Source organism: Trichosurus vulpecula, chromosome 1 (assembly GCF_011100635.1).
Source record: "Trichosurus vulpecula isolate mTriVul1 chromosome 1, mTriVul1.pri, whole genome shotgun sequence".
In the NCBI taxonomy this organism is placed as follows: domain Eukaryota; kingdom Metazoa; phylum Chordata; class Mammalia; order Diprotodontia; family Phalangeridae; genus Trichosurus; species Trichosurus vulpecula.
The window spans coordinates 286,026,560-286,048,877 of NC_050573.1; the positions used below are offsets into that span (position 1 = coordinate 286,026,560).

Consider the following 22,318-nt stretch of genomic DNA (forward strand, 5'->3'; position numbering starts at 1 on the left):
GTTGATAGTTGAGTAGGAAAGAAAGGATATGCTCAGGAAAGCAGAATGTTTTGAAGTGCTATAAGAGATCCATGAAGGCAAAGAGTTCCTCAGTCCAGAGGGACCAGAGTAAACTTCTCAGTGAAACTCTCAGGATAATTTGTCAATTCCTCTAAGCAAAGAAGACATAGTCTGGAGAGAGGAAAAAAAATGATGTGTTAGTGATGTTTTAATTGCTTCCCATGAAAGATTATTTCATGATCCTTATACACTAAGACTCCTTTCTGGCTATTTTCAGTACTCCCAGTTACAACTATGCACCAAATATGGATAAGCATTGGATTATGCAATACACAGGACCCATGCTGCCCATCCACATGGAATTTACAAATGTTTTGCAGCGAAAAAGGCTTCAGACTCTGATGTCAGTTGATGACTCTGTGGAAAGGGTAAGCATATAAAATCCTCAAGGATGCTTCTTCCTATTTTCTCTCCTACGTCACCTGCCCTTTCCCTCAAAACTGTTTTCATTTTCACATTTTCCTTGCATTTCAGGACTTTGATTTATAAATGTCCTTGCCATCTTCACCCTCCCCTCAACTTTCTCCCATTCTCCATACTTTCCAGTGTGCGGTTCAGATAGAATTGAGGGAAGCCAAACCAGTCACAGCTGGAAAAGAAACAGGAAGAACATGTAAACATAAGGGCGGTGATAAAATCATTTGCTTACCTGCTACATTTTCAAAATGACATGCTACAGAAAGTTTTCTTCTTTAACAAAAAAAAAATGTGCAGTGAAAATGTAAGCACTTGCAAAAATGGTTAAATTTCAAAAGCATTAGTTTATTCGACTCCTCTGCCCCATGTGAACATCTAGTGGAATTGATGGAGATAACTGAATCAGCTAGATGGTGCTTTTATTCCCTGGGGGACAGAGTTCAACTGATATAGATGACTTAGGAGAGAAAGTGGATAGCTAAAGAAGGTTAAGAGACCATTTTATTAAAATATCAGCCCTAGGTGGCCTAGCTATAGCAGATCTCAAGCTGTATTAAAAAGCAGTAATCGTCAGAACAATCTGGTGCTGGCTAAGATATAGAGCAGTGGATCAGTGAAAACATTAGGTACAAAATACACAGTAGTGAATAATCAGAGTAATCTAGTCTTTAATAAACCCAACACTCCAAGCTTTTGGGACAAGAATTCACTATTTGACAAAACCTACGGGGAAAACTGGACAACCGGATGGCAGAAACTTAGGTATAGATCAACATCTCACATTGTTTATCAAGATAAGGTCAAAATGGGTACATGATTAGACATAAAGGGTGATACCATAAGCAAATTAGGGGAGCATTGAATAGTTTACTGGTCAGATATCTGGAAAAAGGAAGAATTTATGACCAAACAAGAGATAGAGAGCATTATAGGATGTAAAATCGATAATTTTGATTATATTAAATAAAAAGTTTTTACACAAAGAAAACCAATGCAACTAAGATTAGAAGGAAAGCAGAAAGCTGGGGGGAGGGGATTTTACAGGAAGTGTCTCTGATAAAGGCCTCATTTGTCAAATATATAGAACGCAGTCAAATTTATAAGAATACATCATTCTCCAATTGATAAATGGTCAAAGGATATGAATGGGAACTTAACAAGATAAATAAATCAAAGCTATCTATAGTCATATGAAAAGATGCTCTAAATCACAATTGATTAGACAAATGCAAATCAAAACAAATCTGAGGTACAACCTCACTCCCTGGCTAATATAACAGAAAAAGAAACTAATAAACATCAAAGGGGATGTTGTAAAATTGGGACACCAAGGCACTGCTGGTGGAGTTGTGAATTGATTCAGCCATTCTGGACAGCAATTTAGAACTGTGCCCAAAGGACTATAAAATTGTGTATACCCTTCGATCCAGCAATAACATTGCTAGGTCTGTATCCTAAAGAGATCAAAAAAGGGGGAAGGACCTATTTCTACAAAAATGTTTGTAGCAGCTCTTTTTATGATGGCAAAGAATTAGGAATTGAGGGAATGTCCATCAATTGGGGAATGGCTAAACAAGCCATGGTATAAAAGTGTAATGAATTACTGTTGTGCTATAAGAAATGATGAACAAGATGATTCCAGAAAAACCTGGACTTACCTGAACTGAAGCAAAGTGAAGTAAGCAGAACCAGGAAAACATTGTACACAATAACAGCAACATTGTGCGATGAAGAACTGTGAATGATTTATCTGTTCTCAGCAATACAATGATCTAAGACAATTCCAAAGGACTCATGATGGAAAATGCTATCTACCTCCAGAGAAAGAACTGATGGAGTCTGAATGCAGATTAAAGCATATTATTTTTCACTTCATTTTTTCATAGGTTTTTTTTGGTTTATGTTTTCTTTCATGACATGATGAATATGGAAATATGTTTTTCATGATGCACATACATAACCTATATCAAACTGCTTACCATCTCAGGGAGGGGTGAGGGAAAGAAGAGAATTTGAAACTCAAAATTTTTTAAAAGAATGTTAAAAATTATTTTCATGTGCAATTGGGGAAAAACATTGTTTGAAAAAAATCAGCCTTTTAGAGAGTAACCCCCAATCAGAAAGACATAGGTTTATATCCTGCCTCTGACAAACACTATGTGACTCTACACAAGCCACCTATTACCTCTAGACAATCTCTAAGACCATAAGTCATAGAACAGTTGCCTTTATGCATCAAGATAGGGTGTTTCTCTTTGGGAGGTTCCTCTATCAATGAAATCATAGTTCTCTCCCATCCCCCTACTCAACCTTTTAGAAAGTCTTTGCATCACAACATGATAAGTTTTAGAAAAATGTTTATGTACATATGACAGAAGTTTATGGTTCCATATATAATCCCTTTTCTGCTCTTCTTTGTATAGTAAAATGCTTGTATTGTCAAATGATCATTAAACTCAAATTGAAGGAGATTTTAAAAAAGAGGGGTTAAGAGGGGACAATTGTGGCAAAATCTTCTGGATGTCATGTTATATCATTCCATTTCATTTCTACTATTTCCTGTGATATGTTTCAGCTATATAATATGCTTGTGGAAACTGGAGAACTGGATAATACCTACATTATTTACACTGCAGACCATGGGTACCATATTGGGCAATTTGGATTGGTCAAGGGGAAATCCATGCCATATGACTTTGACATCCGTGTTCCTTTCTTTATTCGTGGACCGAGTGTAGAACCAGGATCAATGTAGGTACTCTTCTGTTTATGACAAAAGTTATCATGTGGAAAGCAATTCAGTGACTTTGGTTAATAAAAATCTCAGTTTTAGTTTCCTTTGATCAAGAAACATTAGTATCTTCAGACTGAATAACTTCAAAGATAATGATAAAATTTTCTTTTCCTGTCACATTCAAAAGAACTTAAAGACAGAGAAAAGGGACTGTTATTAGTAGTCAATCTTTGCATAACAAGGACTCACACCTCTTGGTCTGATAGTTAAATAAGGAATGTGGAAGGGAAAGGATTCTTTAGAAGAAGGATTCATGACTGTGTTTAAATAGTGACCTCTCATATGCTTGATTTCACAATAGCTTCTTTCCAATTTCTTGAAGTCTAGAAAAAATGTGTGTGTGTGAATTATTTCAACAACATAGGGCAGTCTAATGGAAATAAGCATTAAGAACAAAAGAGAAGACATAGCCTTAAGTTGTCAGTTAGTAAATATTTATTAAGCTTCCAGTATGTGCTTAAATTCTATCCCTTCCATCAACTATGTAACCCTGGGTCAGCCAGTGTCTCTGTCTCCTGAGAAGAACACCAAGGGTAATCCAATACAGCCCCCTAATTTTGCCAATCATGAAATCATCAGTTTTAGATTGATGAAGAAGAGACCCAACATGCCTCAGAAGCCATCTAGTCAAACTCCTTCATTTAAGAGCTGAAGAAACTAAAGCCCAGGGAAGTTTGGTGGCTTGTCCAAAGTGAACAGTAAGCACAGCTGGGGACAAGTGAACAAAAGCAGAGAAAAATCTCACTACACCAAGTCTGATGCCCATTCTATTATCTCATGCTGCATCCCTTAGGGGATGTGGATTTAAATGATTTGTGTTTTGAGAATTTGGAGCTATGTCCTAAAACAATTGTAAGCACCCTGGTCTTTCTTAAAAGTGAATCTTAGAATCTCTCTTTGAGAAGTAGGGTAGGAGAGGATGATATTCAACTTTGAAAGCTTTTAGTTACCTTTGTTACCTTTTGACAGAATCTGGCAGCTCCATTTTGAAAATGCTAGGTCTGCAGGAAGCCTTTGACTTGAAGAATTTTGGGAAGTCAGTATACATTTTGCAAAGGCCATATGCCTGACCTTGTCTAGGCCGCTAGCTCCATTAGACAATGGTGTTAATGAGGCCATGATCTCCAGTTTTGATCCCTTTATGGGTCAGTTAACTTTGCTCTGTTCCACAGCTACAGAGTTCAATCCTCACACTAGCCAAATGCTTCATAAATGCATTTCATTGGTCACAATGGGGTCAAAAAAGAGCCTCTGGATAGATAAAAGTCAATCCTTCATGACTTCACATGGTTGTTCTAAGGATCAAATGAAAGAATACGTGTAAAGCAGTGGTGTCAAACTCAAATATAAACTAATCTCTGCAGTCTGCATAGTGAAAACAAATTACCATTATTTATTTAGTTAAAAAATTACCATTATTATCTTGTACATTTTATTTATTTGGTAAAATATTTCCCAAATTCATTTCAGTCAGGCTCTGGTCTCAGTCAACTGGGAGTTTGATGCCTTCGATATAAAGCACTGTATAAACCTTAAACTTACTCCTAGAAAAGTACCCTACATTGTATGCCCTCTTGATGGGAGGTGAATGGCTTTCTCATCTGGTTGTTCCCTTGCAGAGTATCTCAGATTGTGCTGAACATTGACCTGGCTCCCACCATCCTGGATATTGCTGGGCTCGATACGCCTCCTGATGTAGATGGCAAGTCAGTCCTCAAACTACTGGACCTAGAAAAACCAGGTAACAGGTGGGTCATTATCCTTCCCTATAGCCAGTCTTAGTGTGTACTTGAGCCAACCCACCATGGCAAAGAGAAAAAGTCTAGCAAAACAAACTCTTTCCATCAGGATCACCACAAACTTGGAATTTCTAAGCTGTATGTGAATAGTACATTTATAAGGTTACAGTTATGGTCCATATGAAGTGAGAGGTGCTTCTTTAAATAAACTGTTAACACAACTCCATATAAAAAGGCTTCCAGATGCCAGCAGTAAATATTATTGTTTTGCTTTCAGGTTTCGAACAAACAAAAAGACCAAAATTTGGCGTGATACATTCCTAGTGGAAAGAGGGTAATTATTGGCTTTGGGGTGCTGATGGAAAACATTCTACCTCTTGGGTGCTTTTTTTTTTCATTTTCACTCAGCAAGCCTGCAGATTTTGTAACTCCTAGTCACAAGGTTGAACCATTTCTAATCCTTCTCTGCTGACCAGCAAAGTGAGTTAGATCCCTCATTACAGCCTTTTTGCATCTGAATTTTCAACAATGAATTCTCATAATATGGAGCTTTAACCTATGTTTTGATTTGGACTTTTTTTTACCTATAGCACTTTGTTAAAAAAATGAATCGGTCTTTCTGATCATGATCCTCAAGTCACTTTTAGAGCATAATCAAATCTATGTTTACCTCTTCGATTGCACTCCAAGCCCCATCTCCAGTCTCCCAGGTTCTGTTTCTTTGAATTACACTTTTGAGAACTAAAATAAATTCCAAAATGCAATGGAGATTTGTTTATAAAGCCATTGATTTCCACCCATTTGATTCCATGCTTTGCCCTTTATCTTAACATCAATTTTCACAGCTAAAGGCATTCAAATGATTATTAGCTGCATTAGCTTTATGGCCTATAAAACTAAGCACTTTGGATAAAGCTTTTAAAAACTGCTACTGTTTGAAAAGGGTGACTCTAGGAGCAGAAAGTTTCTTGGTGACTCTTGAGTGATAGTTTACCAAGCAGCTCACCAAATGCTGGATTTGGCAGTGTTCTCTCTTTCAGAGAGTTTTCTCTTAAGTTCCTTCCTCTTGCTAAGAAGTGAGGTCATAGGGTGGGCAGGGATCATGGGAGGCAGGGAAGACTGCTTCTCTAATGCTTGTCTCTTTGTATCAAAGCAAATTCCTGCGCAAGAAGGAAGAACCTAGCAAGAATACCCAACAGTCAAATCACTTACCCAAATACGAAAGGGTCAAAGAACTTTGCCAACAAGCACGGTACCAAACAGCCTGTGAACAGCCCGGACAGGTGAGTGCAAAGGAATAAAACTTGTATTCAGTAGTTCTTCATGCTAAGGAAAATGGAGACCTCACCTCTTCCCCCATTCCCCCCAAAATAAGCTTAAAATTAGCCCTTTTTGCATGTTGTATTTCCCTTTGGCAATCTGGTAAAGCCTATATAACCCTTCTCAGAATGATGTTTTTAATTCTTTTTTAAATACATTTAAAAATTTTTCTATTATCAATCATCTATTTTTTTCTTCCTCTCACCTCCCTTCCTCACCCCGCCTACTCTATTCACTGGGGGGAAAAAAGAAACAAAGAAATTTAAAACCCTTGTAACAAATTGCATAGTCAAGCAAAATAAATTCCCATATTGGCCACAATCCAAAAATGTGTTTTTCATTCTGCATATTAGTCCATCATCTCTCTGTCAGGAGGTGGGCAACATTCTTCATCAGTCCTCTGGAATCTTGGTTGATCATTGTATGGATCAGAGTTCTTAAGTCTTTCAGAATTATTTGTTTTTTACGATATCAATGTTATAGTATAGATTGGTATCTTGGTTCTTTTCACTTCACTCCATTTCTTTATGAATGTCTTCCAAGATTTCTCTGAAAATGTCTTTCTTCATTTCTTATAGCACAATAGTATTCCATTACAGTCATATACCATATTTTGTTCTATTCCCCATTTTACAGGTAGACCATTAGTTTCTAGTTCTTTGCCACCACGAAAAGAATTGCTATAAATATTTTTGTACATACAAGACCTTTTTTTGTTTTTTTTAATCTCTTTAGTGGCATAGACCTAAGAGTGATATCACTGCTTCAATGCACAATTTCATAACTTTTGAGGCATAATCCCAAATTGCTTTTCCAGAATTACTGGATCAATTCATAGCCCCAGTGCATCTCTTTTCCTGCAACCCCTGCAACATTTATTAGATTCCTTTTTTGTCAGCCTTTCCAGTCTGATGGATATGAGGTAGGACATCACAGTTGTTTTAATTTTCATATCCCTAATTAGTGATTTATTGCATTTTTAATAATAGCTAGCTTCCCTTGAGAACTACCTGTTCATACCCTTTGACCATCAATTGGTGTATGGCTCTTACTGATTTGAATCAGTCCCTTATATATCTTGAAAATGAGACCTTCCTCAGAGAATTGTGCTGCAAAGATTTTTCCCAGACAATTGTTTCCCATCTAATCTTGGCTATATCAGATTTGCTTATGCAAAACTTTTAAAATTTTTGTAATCAATACTGTCCGTTTTACCTTCTATAATCTTCTCTATCCTTTGTTTAGTCTTCTCCTGTAGATAGATCTAAAAGGTAATTTCTTTGTTGTCCCTCTGATTTGTTTATGATGTAACTTTTATATCCAGGTCACTTATCTATTTAGAGTTTGTCTTATTATAAGATTTGAGATGTTAATCTTATCCTAATTTCTGCTATACTACTGTCCAGTTTTCTGAGCAGTGTTTATAAAATAGTGAATCCTTATCCCTGTGCCTAGGGTTTTTGGGTTTATTGAGCACTATGTTACTAAGTTCATTTGTTTCTGTATGTTGTGTACCTAATCTCTTCCACTGATTGATCTTTTTAACCAGTACCAAATTCTTTTGGAAATTCCTTCTTTATAGTATTATTTGAGATCTGGTGCTGCTAGATTCTTTTTCTTCCCCATTTTTGCTTCTCCAGATGAATTTCATTATCACTTTTTTCTATAAAGTTCTATAAAGTAATCCCTTGGTATTTTGAATTAATTTAGATATTATTTTCATTTCTATTGGCTCCATTTAGTCATGAGCAAATATTATTTCTGGAATTATTTTAGGTCTATCTAAATAACTACAGAATAATGGTTTTAAGTTGATTAAATAAAAGACATAGGATTACAAAGAAAACTAATTATATTGAAATCTGGTTATCAAGATTATTTTTTAAACAAGCATGTGAACACCCCTGACCCAGATTAAGAATTCCTATTCCAACATGTGTGCTTACATATGTTTATCTTCAGCAAACCTTACATGTGATTTTTTATTTTAAAAATTCCATAGGCACATTATGAACAATCATATAATCATACATATCATATTACAAAAGCAATATCACATTTTTCTGTGAGACAAGGTTGACAAAAATGGCTGTCACTTGTAGGCAGGAGAAAGGAATGATAGTGATCATCAGTGCCCAAATTTCCAGAAAAATATATGAAAAGGATTATATATGTGTATGGTTTGAATCTGTGATGTCATTGGTGTCGGGAAATGATGGTGAAGAAACCTTTTCTTACCAAAGCAGAGCAACAACTGCTCTGCAACTTTCAGTCTTAGAGAGTTTCTTGGAGTGGTAAGAGTTTAATTTCACAGAATCACATTTAGTAAGTGGAAGAGGCAAGATTTGAACACAGGTCTTACTGACTCCAAGCCCAGCATTCTATTCCTTTGCCATGCTACCCTTAGGAAAAGAATAATGTTGTTGAATTAGATTTTATCATTGAATCGAGAGTACTCATATCACCAGAGTACTGCTAAAGTAATAGCAAGTACTAATGAGCTAATGATGGATTGTCATGGAGCTACTCCAATCGAGTATTACTTCAGTCAACAAGTATTTGCAAGCATCCTCTATGTTCCTGGCACTTTACTAAGTGCTGGGTTTACAGTTACAAAAGTGATGCCATCCCTACCATCAAGGAGCTTCCATCCTACATTATGCTCTCAGCAAGGTGAGAAATGATCCTAAGATTTGACTTGCTAAAAAGCTAAGCTGTAATCAGAATTAATCTCTATTTTTGCCTAGCCTGATCCAGATTCCAAGGCTGAAAAGCTAACTCACTTAAAGAATAGTACCTGCAAGTGTCAGAAATATTTCTTACAAGAGTTGCATTGCATTATTATGGAGGTTAAAAGAACTCCAGATCACCTGTGTCTTTTCAGCTACTCTGCCCCGTGACACACCCGCCAATAACCATGCAAACAGCAACAGTGACTAAGAGTACAAGGGAGCTGGGTGTCAATATGTATTCTGCTTGATCCCCATTAAAATGGCTGCATTCATTGCATACTTGTTATGAGTCATTTCTCTTACTGAATATGCATAAATAATCACTGCATTCTCATCCTTTTCTCTCTGACTACATGACTCTTTCACACAAGTCTGGCTCCCTTTGAAGTGATTTGTGTTCTGCAGCTGAAATAGATCCCCTCGGGGAAAGGGGAGGGAAGCTCAGACCACATAGAGTTCTGTTAGACCATAGGTCTTAATTTCCAGGTAATTTAGATGAAGGCTTTGACCTAGTCAGTGCTTTGAGTTTGAGACCTTCAAATACTCCTCTTGATAATTAGTAGTTTTATAGAATTTTTAAGTTGAGAGGAATCTTAGATATCCCATCCCACCCTTAATTTCACAAAGAAAAGAAAAGATTCAGAAAGACAAACCTATCTGCCCAACAACACATAGCTACGTGGTGACAGAACCAAGACTAGAACCTATATTCCCTTATCCAGGGCCTTTGGGAGGGAAAAAGGTACCGCTCCTATTATTATCCTGTTGTGCATAATAAGACCCTATTTTATTTGGCTTCTGTAATTCTCTAGTAAGGTTGCTCTTTAAAAAATCACTTAACACTCAACCATAGAATGCTCTTCTCAGTATCAGACATTAGAATTTCTGTTTTATGAGCCAACTTCTGCAAGAATAGTAATTTACTGTTATTCGGGAGTTTGTAATGTGCTGTTAAATACATCTCATGCAAATTCATGTCCTTGTTACTATTTTAGTATACTAAGTGGTAAGCATTATCGTCATTTGAAAATAAGGTACAGTACCTATATTCCAGCATGTGATTCTGTAAATGTCTCCATATGCCTGGTGCTGAAATTTTAATACGTACCCTAAAGCCCAGCTGTGCTTTTAAACCAAACAGTGGTGCTCTGCCATCACCTTCCCACTAGCCAGCTGAATGTTAACTATGTTGTAAAATTCATTCTGCTCTTTTATAATTTCTTTCTACTCTTGTTTTTATCCTATAAACTGCTTTAATTTATCTCTTGATAAAAATTTCCCTCTGCTTGTTTTATTTCATCATAGATTAGTGCAAATTCAATTTCAGTGAAAGTGGTAAAGCATTATTGATGTTTCCTCTGTAAAGTCCCAACTCTGTGCAGCAAAGCAAAGGCAGATGGGACTTCATGTAGGTTATCCTTGCAGGACTTCTGAAATGGGTCAGGATTATGCTTTAGCAAGGTACTGCCATCTCCACTGAATTGAAGACCTGAAGAATATACCCAAATTGCCTTGAGCCAGTAATTCCTAATGCTACATCAGAGCTGCAGAAATCTCTGCAGGGAGTTGAATGTTGTAGATCTAACCACTGCTTCTACCAAGTCATTGCTCAACCAGTCTTGTGGGGTCAGAAACAATCTAGAACTTCAATAAATTTCCCAGCACCACTCAAGCCTTAGTATGAGGTGTCATTTAAACCCTAAGACACAAACCCTATCCCACCATCCAATTTTGTAAGAAATTTTCTTTTGTGGTTTCTGATAATAGTACTCCATCCTGGTAGCTAGCTGAATTTTGAAAGAACATCTTTCCTGGGAAATTTTTATTTCTGGTATTAAATCACTCTCAAAAAGAAGAAACCTGGGATAGCTGTGTATTATTGTGTTTCAAGGAGAAGGTTTTGGCTAGGGACTTTCAAGGATTTATTCTCCTGGCTTCTGTGTTTACAGCTGGTTTATGTCTTGTCCCGCCCCCCACTCTTCCTAACATACTGCCTTCATGCAAGGGACATGTTATTGGCAGCAATTCAGCCACCCCTGTTCTCCGTGTTGGTACTTGCCCTTGTATGGAGGAGAAATTGACAGCATCAGCCCCATTCTCTCCCCTGCTAATCCCATAAGGGATAATCCCATGACTCATTAATATAGGTCCCCTCATGCCTGACCACCTGGGGGCTGTTTAGTAGACAGGAAGCCATATCATGTTATCTACACCACCCTACCTGTCAATTCTATTCTTGAAAAAACCAATAGGGAATTAAAATGTGCTAGAATCCTGAGGTACTTGGCATCGATCCCAGACTGCTTCAACAGCATAGAAGCAATGGGACAAGAAAAGTAGTTCAGACAATATGTACATATGTGTTTGCATCACCCCTCTAATCCTGAATCTACCTTGGAGGCTTCTGGGTTTGAATTCCCATCAATCAGTCATAACAGAACAATGAACTTTTTTAGCACTTACATATACATAGAAAAGTCCATTTTGTAACAAAATTCCCTTCTGATGTAACAGAATGTCAAAGCTCAGAAGGATCTTTAATATTATTTCATCTTTACCTGGTAGATGAGGAGGAGAGTTAATTTGCTCGAGGTCACAGAGCTAGTTATCAACAAAATGAGGGTTAAAACTAGATTCATGCCTATGGTAGCATAGACTTAGAGTTGGAAGGAACGATCAAGGCCATCTATTCAAAATTTCATCATCTTATGGATAAGGGAATTGTGGCTCATAAAGGCTAAATAAGTTATCCAGCAGGATTGGAAAAGCCAGTACTTTCTCCACTATCCTACCCCACCTCTACAAAGGTGAGATAAGCCCTATTTTCTTTTTTGGGGGGATTTGAGGATACAATTTTCCTGGATTTTCCTCTGGATTTCAGGTTCTATGGAACTGGCTTTGGGATTTCCTACGCAACAACTAGAGTGATTATGACTACATTTTCCATTTTTCCAGAATTGCAGAATCTCAGGATTAGGTTGTCTTCAAGCAAAGGCTGGATAACCACTTGTCAGGTATGTTGTAGAAAGGATCCTTTTTGAAGTGTCACTTGGACTGGACTGACACTGAGGTCCCTTCCAGCATTGAAGTTCTTGGGTTCAAAAGTTCTGGAAGGAATTTGAGAGGCCATTTGTTTCATCCCAAAGGGGAACTTTGAAGGGTCTTTTCTACAATATATCTGACAAGTGTTTATCCAACTTTTGACTGAAGATTTCCAGTGAGGGGAAATCAACAACCTCCCAAGTCAGCCCTTTGTCCATTTGAACATGGAATGTATATAGAGCATGTACATGGGAATGTACAGTGCTCCAACTGTTAGGATTTCTTTTCTGAAATCACATGTAAATCTCTCTCTCTTTAGCTTTTACTTCTTTGCTCCTAATTCTACCCTCTGGGAACAAATAGATCATGTCATAGGGGAAAGACCACTAGGTTTGTATTCAGAGAAGCTCAGCACATATACTCTCTATCTCTTTCTACTGATGTGACCATGAGCATGAGCAGCTCTCTTAACCTCCCTGGCCCCACGTCTCCTCATCTGTAAAATGAGGAGTTTGAATTAGATAGCATCTGAAATCTCTTACAGCTTTATGAATCTATGATCATACGATCCAAAATTGAATACCTATCCCACATAATAAACCTTCACGTATAATTGAAGACAACTCTTATTCTTTTGCCCAGGTACACACACACACACACATACACACACACACACACACACACCCTCTCATTTGGAGATGTCTTTTGTTGTTTGTGGTATTTGTGGTTTAAAAATAAAAAGATTCTTTGTAACCTCTCTAAGATATTTCATGGTGTTTTGGAGAATTTTCTACCCTGTAAGAAGCATTAAGCATTTAAAAATTGTATAAAAATCTTTTCCCCAATCCTTGAGATATGATTTAAAAAAAAAAAAGTAAAAAAAAAAAAGATCCTTAGACCCCAAGCTAGGCATCTTCGTTTCATTTGAATGGTCCTTATTTGGCTTGAACTCAAGACCCCTTTGTCCTAAAATGTGGTATCCAGCATGGAACCTAATACCCATGTTGTGTCCTGGACTTACTGACTCCTTACATGAAAGTTACTAAAGAGGGGATGTTTCTGGATATGGGATATCCATTTTTGTAATATCTAGAAGTCAGTAAGCACTTATTAAGTGCCTACTATATGTTAGTTGTTGCACTGTATCCACTGGTCTTTGTTTAACATTTATGTAATAGATGCCATGTCTCCTTTTTTTTTCTGAGCCACCAAGATGCTTTTTATTTGAGTTTGTTTCAAGTGACTGTTATCAATAGGATATCAATGATTTATCTGTTTAGAATGCTAGGAGGAGTTCAACAATCAATCCAGCTGCATATAATAACGTAAAGGAAGTTAGAATGTAGCTTGGTAGGTGATGTCTGGTTTGGCTCCACTATCTATGTTCTCATGCAACAATGATTGTACGTTAGTAAAGGTCAGTTTTATGACCAGCTGCAGAGAGTGAATAAAAACACATATACCCGTAAAAGCTGGCTAAAACCAGGAAATGGTTGGCCAGAAGTCTACAGTCTGATTCCAGACCTTCACCGAGCTCTAGTTAAAACTACAATGTGACACATAGACATTTCTGTGTGCTCTGGCTGCTCTGACTTCACAGAAGAAACTCAGCCTTACCACATCCACACCCTCAGTCTCCTTACTGGCAAAAGTGTTCACTCCCTTTTCCATCCCTGTGTTCACATAGGTTGCCCTACCTGATGTCCTCTCCTCTGTCTTCCCAGCTTTCATTTTTAAAAATAAATGTTTATTAATATATTTTGTTATAACATCATCTACATTTTCCCCTGTAGTCCTTTTCCTACCCCTTCCCAGAAAGCCATTTCATATCCTAATGAATGCCTCCTCTTTTCAAGGCATAGGTCTTCCTTCAGCTCTCACTCAATTCCTTGTAGTTTTTCTTACTGTATTCTTTCTTATATAGTGGGAAGAACACTAGACTCAAAGGTAGTTGTTATTTTGTGAATTAGCTGTGTCCAGCTCTTTGTGACCCCATTTGGGGGTTTTCTTGGCAAAGACACTGGAGTGGTTTGCCATTTCCTTCTCCAGCTCATTTTACAGATGAGGAAATTGAAGCAAACAGGGTTAAGTGACTTGACCAGGGTCACAAAGGCTAGTAAGTATCTAAGGTCTGATTTGAACTCAGGTCCTCCTGACTCAAGGCCAAGCACTATGTCTGCTGCACCACCTTGATATCAAATCCTACCTTACTAATGTTATGACTTGTGGGCAATTCATTTAGTTTCTGTGGGTCCCAGTTTCCCCATCTGCAAAATAAGTAGGTTGGACTAAATATTCTTTAAGGTCCCTCCCGATCCACAGTCTATAATCTTATAATTTTCTATGTATTGTCTTGTCCTTGGGGACATAAATCATGCAGGCCTTATGTTCCTAGATTCTCTATATTACCTAGCAGTTGTTCAATAAATTCTTCTGGTTTGTTAAATCAAGATCATTAGGCTTATCAATATTAAATCATCCTGATGGTCATACAAAATGACTTTAACATTCCTTCTTGGTCAAAAATTCTGTGTCTAGGCACTCAAGGGAATCTTTGTCCTAACCTTAAAACCATAATATTTAGAGCTTGAAGGAACCCTAAAGACCAAGTCCATTTCCTCCATTTCACATATGAAGAAACTGAAGCCCAAAGTGGGGTAGGGCTTGCCCATGCTCCCGCAGTTAATAAGTAGCCATGCCAGGTCTTGAGCCCAAGTCTTTGGCCACAAAATCCAGTGTTCTCTCTGCTATAATACATGGCTATTTCAAAGATAGTCTAGAGTTTTATTTTTGTCTCTTAATCATATTTTCCTCTTATAACACTTAAAAATATAAGGACCTCCTACTGGCATTATATAGCTACTTAATTTTTTTTTACTTTTAAACAAAAATCTCTTTATTGATCTGCTGTTGTCCATTTCTTTTTTAAGCCTAACTAGGAATTTTGAATATATTTTAAAAAAATTCTTCTCGTACACACATAGGATTTAGAGGCAATCTGGTCCAATTCTTTTGTTTTATAGATGAGGAAAGTGAGGCTCAGAGATATTAAATGACCTTCCCAAGGTCACTCAGGTATGCAAGTGACAAACTGGAATTTGAACACAGGTCCTCTGGCTCCAAAGCCAATTCTCTTTCTAAACTAACTATAATTTGTGTATGTGTTTGTGTAAAACTCAAATAGATCCCCATCTGCTTCAGTGCCTCAGTACTTTCCCAGGCCTAGCATTACTATTGAGGATATTAAGGTAACATTTCATGTATCACGATATGAAAGGAAATTGGTTTGAGTCCCATGAGACATACAGGGAGCTATGAAATCCCCAAATCTCCAGGTTGCAAAGGAGATTATTTCTACCTCAGAGACTGTGGAAGGTAAAGAAGCTTGTGGATGGAAGGAATCTTAAAGTTGTTTTTTAAAGATTAAACAACAGAATAATTAAATGATTTGGCTGAGGACACACAGCTAGGAAGCTGCACAGCTGAGTCTCAAAGATGATTTGAGTCACAGAATACCCCAATCTGTGTAATAAAAGAGAAGTGTTATAATAGATTTTTGCTGCATGCAGAAGAGGGAGTATGTGTATTATTAGATTGTGAAATCTGACTTTCAGTATGACCATGAAATAAAAAGTACAGTCACACTTTCCTGGGCCTCAATCCCCCACCTATAAAATACAACTATAAAAAAGTCAGCCTAGTGTGTAAAATGTGTATGATTGTCCTGGTCAATACCACAATAATCAACATAGAAATTACTAGTCTCTATTTTTTCTATGCTGACCCAGATTCCAAAGCTGAGAAACCAACACTCAGTCTCCCAGCTGAGTATTTTCACTGACTGTCCTCATACCTTGAACTCTCACCTTCCTTATCTCTACTTCTTGCCTTCCTGGGCTTCCTCCAAGACTCAGTTAAAGTTCTACCTTCTCCAAGAAGCCTTTCCTAACCCCTCTTAATCTTAGTGCTTTCTTTCTGAGACCACCCCCAATTCGCATATTGTCTTCCCCATTAGACTATGAGTTCCTGGATAACATAGACTGTTTTTTGCCTTTCTTTATGTACTCATTACTTATCACGGTACCTAGCACATAGCAGGTGCTTAATAAATGCTTGTTGACTGACCCACTGACTAACAGTAGCAGCGATAATAATCATAGTAATTGTCATCGTCACTACAGGAGTGGCGGTGGTAGTAAGAGAGTAAACTGACAATTATATCTCTTTAAAGTTTGCAAAGGGCTATGGCAATTTAATATTTTAATTAGTTTTCTTTCAAGAACTCACTGCCCACTAAATTAAGTTAAAGTCAACTAGCACTTATTAAATATATTTCATTCCATTTCATTCTCATGACATCTCTGTTAGTAAAAAATGAACAAGCATGATTGCATGCTTTAAAAAAAAAAGAGAAAACAGAGCAATTGAATTATTTACACAGTTTTATGGTCAGTAGCTGGGCAAAGGCAAGAATGCAGCTCTTCTGACTGTCCACTTAATGCTTATTCTGTAACTTGTATCAAAATCCACACATTAGTCAAATTGTGTAATAATAAATACCATTTCATTGATAAAATCCCTATCTATAGATGAAGTATCATTTCCAACTGCATTTAAGTGAGGCTTAATTCAATAAAATTCCAACATGGCAAGAGAATTATGGCAACATTTTGAGTTGTAATGACAATGTAAGAATCCCAACATGTTTGAATGATGTCCCAACTCTGATAAAATGAAATCGAAAAAGGAACTTGGGTCATAAGATCATAGCTGTAGAACATGGAGAAGTCTCCAGAGGCTTTCTAGTCTATTCTCCTCATTTTACAGAGGGGAAAATTTGATGCCTGGGGAAGCTAGGTGACTTACCCAAGGTCACACATGTTTAGTAATCATCAGAAGAGGGACATGAGCCCAGGTCCTTTCACCCCAGAGTTATTCTCTTCACTGAGTGCAAAAATCAACTCTAGAAGTCCAGGACTGGGGAGACATGGCTATCCAGCAGTCAGCTCACATTTGGAATATTTTGTTCAGTTATAGCAGCTGTCCTTTAGAAAAAATGTTGTCAATGCGGAATATTCCCAGAGGAGGGCAGCCAGGATGGTGAAAGAATTAATTACCAGACCACTCAAGGATGGATGACCTGGAGCAGAGAAGAATTGTAGCTGTTATAATAGAAAGATTTAAGCATTTAAAAGATTCTCATGTGGAGTAGGAATTAGATTTTCTCTGCTTGATCTTCAAGGTCAGAAATAGTGAGGTGAAATGACAGAAGAGGGTTTAGCTTAAAGTGACTAAAACATCCTAATAATTAGATCTGTTCAGAGTAGAATAGGTTTGGGAGGGTAGTAGGTTTCCTCTCACTGGAGGTTTTTGACCAGAAATCAAATGGCCACGTGTTGGAATTTTTATAGAAGGCATTCCTATGTAAGCTGAGATCTAAGTTGAGATCCTTTGTGCTGCTGAAATTTTGTGATTCTTTGAGATATTTTTCAGGAGATTTGGTGTGTATTGGTAAGGAGATTTGGTGGGTATTGGTAAGGAGATCTAATATGTATTTTTACTACCTTTGATAATATTAAGCCATCCCCAAGTCCTAAGCATGGGCTTTCAGACTTCCCTATTTCTTTTGAGGGGACCACCATCCTTCAGAAGTCACTCACATTTACAACCTTGACATTGTCTCAAGTCTTTCCTCTCGATAACACTACATACTCGATCAACTACAAAGTTTTCTTGATTCTGCCTTCACAATATATTTTGTATCCACCCGTTCTCTCCACTTGCAGTCAACCACTTTAATTCAGCCCTCTTCACCTCTCACAAATTCCTCAGCTTGGCAATTAAAGCCCTTCAGAGTCTGACTCCAGCCTAAATTTCAAGGTTTATTTCCTATAACTCTTCTTCATGTCATCTGCTCTCTAGCCAGAGATGTAGTTGCTATTCCCCGAACTCAGTGCTCCATGTCCCTCACTGTACCTTTAAACAGACTGCTCCCTACCCCAGGCATCTCCTTTTAGAATCTCTATCCTTCAAGGTATAGATCAATGCTTCTTTTATTTTTTGGAGGGGGGAAAGCAGGGCAATTGGGGTTAAGTGACTTGCCCAAGGTCACACAGCTAGTGCATTTGTCAAGTGTCTGAGGCCAGCTTTGTACTCAGATCCTCCTGACTCCAGGGCCGGTGCTGTACTCACTGCTCCACACTGAGATCAGCACTTCTTTGGCAACAGCAAAAGGCACAATGACCAAAAATTAATTAAAAATCAAACACGTAATGAATCTGTGGTGTTGCTAGCAGCCTTTACCATTGTGGCATTGCAATTTCACTGCAGCCTTGGTTCTGGACACACAGCCTGGGCACTTTGCACTGCGCGTACCCTCAGGCCACACAATGCCAAGGAATGCTGTGGAAAGGTGAAAAGGGGTCCTGAGCAGAAAAAGTTTAAGAAGCTGTGTAATAGATCTCATGTCACTTCCCACGGGAAACTTTTCCTGACCCCACCCTCTATTTTTTAATGCTTTCTCCATTCTCAGATTATAATGAACATACATAGTAGTTTATATTTGTACATCCTAATATAAGTCCCTACTGGGAGGGACTTTTTGTTTCATTTTGGTTTCGGACCCTCCAGAATTTAGAATAGCACCTTACGCATAGTAGGCATTGTTATTGGGCCACAAAAACTATCTTTGTATAGGGTAATCCTCATCTCTCTATTCCTCATGCCTCATTTTCTAAACAGTTGTGCTAAATGAACCAGCACACAAATATTATATTGTGTTATATATGATAGGTTACATATATAATACATATACACACATAATATGTCATGTGCTCTACACTCTCCTCTCCTTTTGTTGGGGAGGTTGTCAAAAGTCTTAACCTTAAGGCACTTTGTAAGTGTGAATCGTTCATGTATTTAATGATAATAACTGAGCCCATAGACAATGAGCTTACTTACTAATACTTCTTCCAATTATAAAAAGGAAACATTTTACCCACCTGAGCATAATTATCTGCAGAACATTAATTATAAAAGAACGATAGTGGAATAGTGACTCATCCCAGCACCATTTCTAGCCGACCTCCACCAAAAAGATGAAAATAATGAGATAGTAAGAAAAAGACATGCTTTTCCCCATTCACCATGAGTTCCAATCTAGGTTGGGAATATCAACTTAGATAAATGAAGTACTATGGACTTTTAAAGTATATAGGCGTGCCTCAGAGATAGTGTGGGTTCGGTTTCAGGCCACTGCAATAAAATGAGTAGCACAAGAAAGTGAATCACACAAATTTTTTGGTTTCCCAGTGCATGTAAAAATTATTTTTGCGCTATATTGTAGCCTATTAGGTGCATAATAGTATTATGTCTCTTAAAAGTACATACTTTAATTAAAAATACTTTATTGCTAAAAATAATTCTAAACATTATCTGAGCCTTCAGTGATCTGTAATGTCTTTGCTGGTGGAGGGCCTCAGTGTTGATGGCTGTGGAGTGATCAAGGTGGTGGTGGTTGCTGAAGGGTTGGTGGCTTTGGCAATTTCTAAACATAAGACAACAATGAAGTTTGCTGCGTTGATTGACTCTTTCTTTCACTTGAACACTTAGAGGACACTGTAGGGTTATTAGCTGGCCTAATTTCAATATTGTTGTGTCTCAGAGAATAGACAGAGGCCTGAGGAGAGGGAGAGAGAAGGGGAAGAGTGGGTCAGTGGAGCAGTCAGAACACACACAACATTTATTGTTTGCTGTCTTATATAGGACATGGTTCATGGCATTCCAAAACTATTATCATAGTAATATCAAAGATAACTGATCACAAATCACCATGACAGATATAAAAATGATGAAAAAGTTTGAAATATCATGAGAATTTCCAAAATGTGACGCAGGGGCATGACGGGAGCACATACTGTTGGGAAAATGACACCAATAGACTTGCTTGACACAGGATTGCCACAAACCTTCAGTTTGTTAAAAAAAAAAATCAATATTTACAAAATGCAGTAAAGCAAACCTCAATAAAATGAGGTGTGTCTGTATGTAGTAGAGTGAAATTATGTGTTAAAGCCCAGAAGTCAGAGGAGTAGGAGGAGAACCAGTAAACAATTCATAGAAGACAAAGAACCTGTTCCAAAAGGGACCAGTGAACAGAGATCAAGGCAGATAAGGAAAAGGATTTAGCACAAAGGAGTTCATTGATTACTTTCAAAAGGAATAGTTGAAAGCCATATAAAACATCTTTTGAGGTCTTCAGGTGGAGGCAGGATGACCAGTTGTAGGCATGTTATAGCAGGGATTCCTTCATGTGTCAGTTGGACTAAAATCTCAAAGAGGTTGGCTCCCATTCTCAGATTCCATGTTGCTCCCCCTCACACCCTTCATAATCCAACAAAGTTGGCTCGCTTGTTGTCTTCCGTACACAACATCACTTCTCCTTTACACATTCCTTTGCACAAGCTGTGGAAGTGTTGCTCACACTCCATTGTGTTCATGGGAGATATTATGAGGAATAGAAGAGTCATTATTGTCCTACTGAAGAAGCCTGACAGGTACTCTCTCCTCTTCCTCTGCCTCTTCAAATCCCTGGTCTGCTTTTGTGTGTGCATGTGTGTGTGTGTGTGTGTGTGTGTGTGTGTGTGTGTGTATTTTCCCCCAATAGAATGTAAGTTCCTTGAGAAAAGGGATATTTTGTCATTGACTCCCTAGTACCTATCACAGTGCTTGGCACAAAGTAGGCGCTTAATAAATACTTGGTGCATGCACGTATGCAAGCACGCATGAGTGAAGGAATGAAACGATATTTAAGAACTAGAAGGAACGTTAAAATTGTTTCATGCAACCCACTCATTTGAAAAATTACAAATCAATAAATAGATTATACAGATGAGGGAAGATATTTGGGCAGATAAAGTTATTTGTCCAAGATCACCCACAGTCAGGAACAGAAGCCATATATCCTGACTCTCAGCCTGGTGTTATTTTCCACTTAAAGGGCCGACTTAAAAGCCATAAATAGGCTCACTCGTTCAATCTAACTCAAGCCCCTGGTTCTATACGTATTGCATATATTTGAATGCTTCTGGCTCTTCTGTACTTATATCCTTTTAGTTTACAATTTTTTAGGAGATGAAACCCATCTCATTGCCACTGACTCATTACCTTACTATCTCTCATCCTGGGTTCTTTGGTAGCCTCTGAAAAATTACTTACTCTCTAGTGATTCTTTCAGGGCTGCCACAATCTATTTGGGAAATAATAGGCATTTCTAAAATATCCTAAGGCTACAAACATGTATCAGACTTCAATGATTCCCCCTTTCTCTTCATTTTTTTTCCATTTTTAACTAAACGTATATGTAAAACATCAACGTCAGTATTCATTTTAATTTCGAATCTAAAATAAAAGCCTGCCCCAAATTCAGACCTCCCTTTTGTTTGGTATAGCTTCCAATGCCAAGGACAATGCCAGACATAAGGTGTGGTTAAAACCCAACTTTTCAGAAAGGAAACACCCTTTTCCTTCATCTGTATCCAGTAGGAAATCAGTGAGGCATTTTGGCTAAGAATAAAATGCAGACTTGATTTCAAATGGGCCAGCTCTAAAAATCCTGCCTCCACCTTTGTGTTGAACAGGAATCTACTTGTATCCTCAGCTCTTTCAAGTCAAAGGCCAGGCAGGATTTTCAAGCGTGTGGTAGCTGGAGAGCCAAAGGAAATCTTCATTATTTGAATTCAATACAATTCAACAAACATTTAACAGATGCCTACTATGTGCAAGGCAAAATCAAGATGTGGACTAATACACAGATTAATCGTCTTCCACTGGAACCAAGTGCCGGATTTTTCAGCAGCAAGGCAGGGCAGATTTCTTTGTCTTCTACATATATGAATCTACTTTAAGGAGGCTATGAATTATACATTCACTATTATTCACTAATTCATGTAATGACATTTATTAAGCTTCTGCTATGTGCAAATCCTTAGAGGCTTGCCTGGGGTTATTGAGAGGTTGAGTGACTTGCAGAGGGTCCAATATGTGTGAGAGATGTGACCTGAACCAAAGTTTTTCTCTCCATCATAACAGGCTGCCTCTTAAAGTATTTTGTCTGTTACCTTAGCAACTTTTTAAGACTATAAACTGCAGAGCAGGCACAGACCTGAATTAATAAGAGTTTTCTCATCAGGAGTTCCCTATACCAGTGAAATCAT

The 22,318-nt window shown here is 37.8% G+C and overlaps 1 protein-coding gene across 1 annotated transcript in view; it reads left to right on the plus strand.

Annotated features, from left to right (window-relative positions):
- SULF1 (sulfatase 1) overlaps positions 1-22,318 on the plus strand; it is a 98,235-nt gene that overhangs the window by 48,167 nt on the left and 27,750 nt on the right. The window contains exons 5-9 of the mRNA XM_036742137.1: positions 278-428; positions 3,053-3,228; positions 4,891-5,019; positions 5,288-5,344; positions 6,164-6,293. Of these exons, the coding sequence (XP_036598032.1) occupies positions 278-428; positions 3,053-3,228; positions 4,891-5,019; positions 5,288-5,344; positions 6,164-6,293 (643 nt within the window). The remainder of the gene's footprint in view (positions 1-277; positions 429-3,052; positions 3,229-4,890; positions 5,020-5,287; positions 5,345-6,163; positions 6,294-22,318) is intronic.